General features: G+C 50.6%; 1 protein-coding gene across 1 annotated transcript in view; it reads left to right on the forward strand.

Moving 5' to 3' along the window:
- Nucleotides 1–5,000, forward strand: part of vasna (vasorin a) — a 36,463-nt gene that overhangs the window by 31,063 nt on the left and 400 nt on the right. The window contains exons 2-5 of the mRNA XM_031833296.1: nt 1,846–2,075; nt 2,367–2,926; nt 3,143–3,370; nt 3,492–5,000. The exon at nt 3,492–5,000 is cut by the window's right edge and continues 400 nt beyond it. Of these exons, the coding sequence (XP_031689156.1) occupies nt 1,865–2,075; nt 2,367–2,926; nt 3,143–3,370; nt 3,492–4,667 (2,175 nt within the window). The 5' untranslated portion in view covers nt 1,846–1,864 and the 3' untranslated portion in view covers nt 4,668–5,000. The remainder of the gene's footprint in view (nt 1–1,845; nt 2,076–2,366; nt 2,927–3,142; nt 3,371–3,491) is intronic.

The raw sequence follows: 5,000 nt of genomic DNA on the forward strand, positions 1-5,000 counted from the left end.
TGAGAAGGTGTAGAAGAGGTAGAGATCAGTGACTACGCGGTTTATCTTCTCCACTGAGGTGAATCACAGATTATATCGTCCCGTTGAGACTGTTGCTACAGCTAACTGCTAGCTTCTGGTACACACAAACACTTGCACGCACACACACACACACACACACATTTTAAATTGGACCACCTCAAACCCCATTTCATGCACCCTCCTTTTCCCCTCAGGCATCACACTGGACAGCCCTAGGCCCACGGGCGCCATGAGGTTTTACTGTATATAGGCCTACAGAGTGAGATCACTGTAAAATCGAGTCGCCTCTTAGACACTGATTTTAAGTCAAATTTCCAATTCTCCCTAATGGTTATGGTCAAGACTCGTGGAAAGTAAGCTGATCCTAGATCAGAGGCTTTAGTCACCTACTCCCATCTCACCACCCACCCAGAACATTATAGATTACACAGCTCAACCTGCTGTATTATTAAAACACACACAGCTAATCCCAGATCTCTACGTGTCAGAGGTCATTATTACAGGCTATATACCTCCTAAAGGTCTAGAAGGGATGTGGGAAGGCTTTAATATGTCCATACACTGTCAATACATCTATGTAACTGTAGCTGATGCTTAGGGTGTATCTCTCTCTCTCGCTCTCTCTCTCTGTCTCTCTCTCTCTCTCTCTCTCTCTCTCTCTCTCTCTGTCTCTCTCTCACTCTCTCTCTCTCACTCTCTCTCTGTTAATTAGTCTGTCTCTTTTGCCCCCCCCCCCCCCTCGTATAGCCAACATAGTAAGGTCTGTGTTTATGGTGACCATGTGTCTGGCTAGGGGTGTGTGGGCAAACGTGTGTGAGTGAGTACATTTTGAGAAAGCATGTGTTTGTATGAAGTAGCCGTGTATGTGTCCATAAGTTTGTATGAAGAAGTGTGTCTGTGTGCGTGTGTGTGATACACACTCCAATACACTCTCACAAAGCCATAGTTTGTGTTTGTATGCAGTAGCCGGGTTTTCGTGGGTGTCCAGTCGTTTAAAGCCAGGGCGGTTTTCATGGGCTGGAGACACTGCCATAAACACACACACACACACACACACACACACACACACACACACACACACACACACACACACACACACACACACACACACACACACACACACACACACACACACACACACACACACACACACACACACATACACACACACACACACACACACACACATACACACACACACACACACACACCAATGACATAAACACTGGGGAGAGGCTAGACGTGCTTCTCAATCACCCCAGGACGGAGTGACTGTGGGTGGGCCAAGACAGGACCTCGCTCAGGACTCAGGCCCACTGTGTGTGTGCTCACCAAGCAGACAGTGAATGTAGCAACTATGAAGGGGCTGTGTGTGTGACTGGGCAGGGTTTCATCATAGTGATGTTGCAGTCTCTATGGGGTCATGGTTGTATGCTCTGGTTGAGGGGAATAGGGAGGGAGACTGGGGTCTGTTACTGAGTTACTGTGTTTGACTCTACTTGTTGTGTTCTCTGATGTCATGAGGGAAGCCAACAATGGGGGATGTCTTTCCTGTGGTGGATTGGGAAGGGGAGGTTTTTTGATGGCTTGGATTGTGTGTTTGTGCGTGCATACTGAAATGTAAGGATAAGAATAATCGGACTCTGACCGCATTAAACAGCCAATAGACTTGGACGTGTGGAAATTATGCTCAGAAATAAATGATTTTATCTTATCCAGGTTTTTGACCGCTGCTGATTCGTTACTCTGAAAATATGACAAATTTTCCTTCCCAGAAAAGTCTCAACCAACCAACACTAACATCTCTTTTTCTTTGTGTTTCAGATTACACAAGGACTCCACTATGGCGCCCTTCCTCCCCCTCCTCCTCCTCCTCTCCTCTTCCTCTGTCCTCTCCAGTGACTGTCCAGAGGATTGCTCTTGTCAGGCCCAGGGTTCCATCTTCTGTATCCACCGTCGTTCCACCGTCGTCCCCCGCGGCCTCCCTTCCTCTGTGAAACATCTCTACGTCTTCCAGAACGGCATCAACACTTTAGCCCAGGATGACTTCACAGGTAGGAAGCGTTGAGGTTAGAGAAGTGGGCCGGCAACTGGAAGGTTTCCAGTTCTAATCTCATGTGTGACAGGAAAATATTTGTTCAGGAGTGGGCCGGCAAATGGAGTGTTGCTGTTGTGCCCTTGAGCAAGGCACTTGACCCCTGAACTGCTACCCTCTGCTCGAACCTTTCCAACCTCTGTATGTGTGTCTTTCGAGGGTTTGGAATGGAGTAGAACACAAGTTTTTCCATTGTAAATCTGTATGCATTGGAAAATAAAGCAATCTTCTTCTTCTTCTTCTTCTTTAGGCCTGGGGGAACTGGAGATGCTGGACCTGTCCCAGAATATACTCACGGAGGTCCCGGATGGGGTCTTTGAAACGCTATCTTCGCTGAGGAATCTCGATTTGTCCGCAAACTACATTACCCACATCGCCAAGGATAGCTTCTCCGGATTGGTGCAACTCGAGAGGTTGTATCTCCACGGCAACCGCATCAAGAGCATCCAATCGGAGGCCTTCGAGGTTCTGGAGGATCTTCTGGAACTGAAGCTGCAGGGGAACCAGTTGACCGGTCTCCCAATGCTCCGTCTCCCCAGGCTTCTCCTCCTTGATCTCAGCTTCAACTCTCTCCCGACGCTGGGTCCCCAAGACCTCCAGACCCCCCACCTCGAGTCGCTCAAAGTGGCTGCGTTGGGGCTCACCACCCTGGACTCAGATCTGATGGCTTCCCTGGGGAACCTCCATGACCTTGATGTGTCCCAGAACCAGCTGGAGGGGATGCCTGAAGCATTGAAGGCCACCCGGGGGCTTATCAAGCTCAGCCTGGCTGACAACCCCATTGGGGAGCTCCGGAACGAGGACTTCCAGGTAAATACATTTTCTTAAAAATGTGTCAAATATTCCTGTGATTGATGGGTCAATAACACATGGCTTAGTCGCTGAAGCTGCTCCATGGGATTTACTATGTCAAGCCTCTGGTCCAACTTATCCAAACTGCCTGCGTGTGTATGTTTTTTAGTGGGGTTGGGATCATTTGTGAACATTGGACAATAAAGTATTCCTCTTTTTCTTCTTCTTTTCCAGAGTCTGGTGGGTCTCCAGGAGCTGGATCTCAGTGGGCTGAACCTCCAGGGCTTGCCCCAGGGTTTCTTCCAGCTCTTCCCCAGGCTGGGGCACCTCACGGCGGCCGAGAATCCCTTCAACTGTCTCTGTCCTCTGGCCTGGTTCCCTGGCTGGCTGAAAGAGAAGAAGGTGGATCTGGGACGCACAGAGGAGACAAGGTGCCACTTCCCACCAGTGAATGCTGGCAAGGTATTGTCTTAATATTTTGTCATTCTAATACTAAATATATTTTATTTATTTTCCTGTGAAACACATTTAGTTGCTGGCTTGTATGAAATGGGATACAAATAAAGTTTGATTTGATTTGAAGGTGCTGGCGGAGCTGGACCATCAAGATTTCGGCTGTCCACCTACGACCACTGTCATGACGAATGCCCTAGGGGAGGGGAGTACTTCTGCACCCCCCATTCTGACTACATCCCCTGGAAACACACATACCAACGCCATCCCCCCACCTCCGCCATTCCCTAGTGATGAACCATCTTCAACGGAGACAGACATTGAGAGTCGTCCCCCTCCTCCAGCTTCTCCGACTACCGCTTTCAGGGATGAGGGCCACATCTGCCCGCCGAACATCTGCCTCAATGGGGGTACGTGCCGCTTCGATCCTCTGGGACAGCTTGGATGTCTCTGTCCCCGCGGAACTATGGGCTTGTACTGCGAGAACCTGGAGTCGTCTAACCACAACCAGCCACCTCTCCAAACCTCCGCCCCCGAGGTTTTGGCATCCATGGTCGCCCCCATTGTAACCTCTGATCCCAATGACATCAGTTCCCGTCAGGTGACCTCCACGTCCATCCTCCTCGACCTGCACCGTTTCCTCGAGACGAGGCCACACATCCGCGGGATTAAGTTGACCTACCGGAACCTCTCAGGGCCCGACCGGCGCCCCATGTCCCTCAGCGTCCCCGCCTCGTACCCAGAATACACCCTCCGAGGGCTCCGGCCCAACTGTACCTACTCGGTGTGCGCCAGCCCCCTGGCAGAGAGGGTGAACGGGGGTGGAGGCGGTGGAGGTAGCCCTACCGAGGGAGGGTCTTGTATGGAGGCTCGTACCGAGGGAGGTCCCCAAGCTTCGTCCTTGGAGCCCCACGTGGATGATCAGAGCCAGCTCACCTACACCCTCATCCCAGCCTTGGCTGCTCTCGCCCTGGTCACGGGGGTGGCGGTGGTGGCCATCCTGGTTCTTTTCCTCCGAAGGAGACGGGCTCACATGGCGCTGGAAGGGGGTGAGATGGGACCAATGGAACTGGAGGGCCTTAAGGCTTGTCTGGAGAACGGCGTGGAGAACGGGGGCACCCTACCCCACAAGGGAGCGGATATCGCCCCCTGTCACACCTCCATCCCGACCCAGCCACAAAATTGCGGATCGTCACATCCCCTTCCACAAAATGGTGGTTTAGAATATGAGGCCCCCCTCATGAAGGGACAGGGGCACTGTCCATCGAATAATAATGTGGCATCCTTGAAGCCATCGTATTTCTAGAAACTCAGTCTGTTGTCTTCATGGATTTCTTAATATTTCTCAATGAGACTCAATGTACTCAATGACATTCAGAGTTATGGAATGGAACAGAAGTAACTACCCCTGTAGAGGGTAACGCTACGCCCCGTTATCTCTAAGTGGATGGGAGGACTCTACCATTATGAGGCAGTGAAAGGGGGGTGTTTTAGCTCATCCAGCAGAGTTCAAGTTGATAGAAATGTAACAAGTATTTAAACCTAAAGTGCAATCGCCATGCCAAAAAGGGTCTATCTTATAATCGGACTGAAAACGGAAGTGCCTTCTTGCATTGACATGATATGCTGTAATAATGAT

This window comes from Oncorhynchus kisutch, linkage group LG1 (assembly GCF_002021735.2).
Source record: "Oncorhynchus kisutch isolate 150728-3 linkage group LG1, Okis_V2, whole genome shotgun sequence".
Lineage (NCBI taxonomy): Eukaryota > Metazoa > Chordata > Actinopteri > Salmoniformes > Salmonidae > Oncorhynchus > Oncorhynchus kisutch.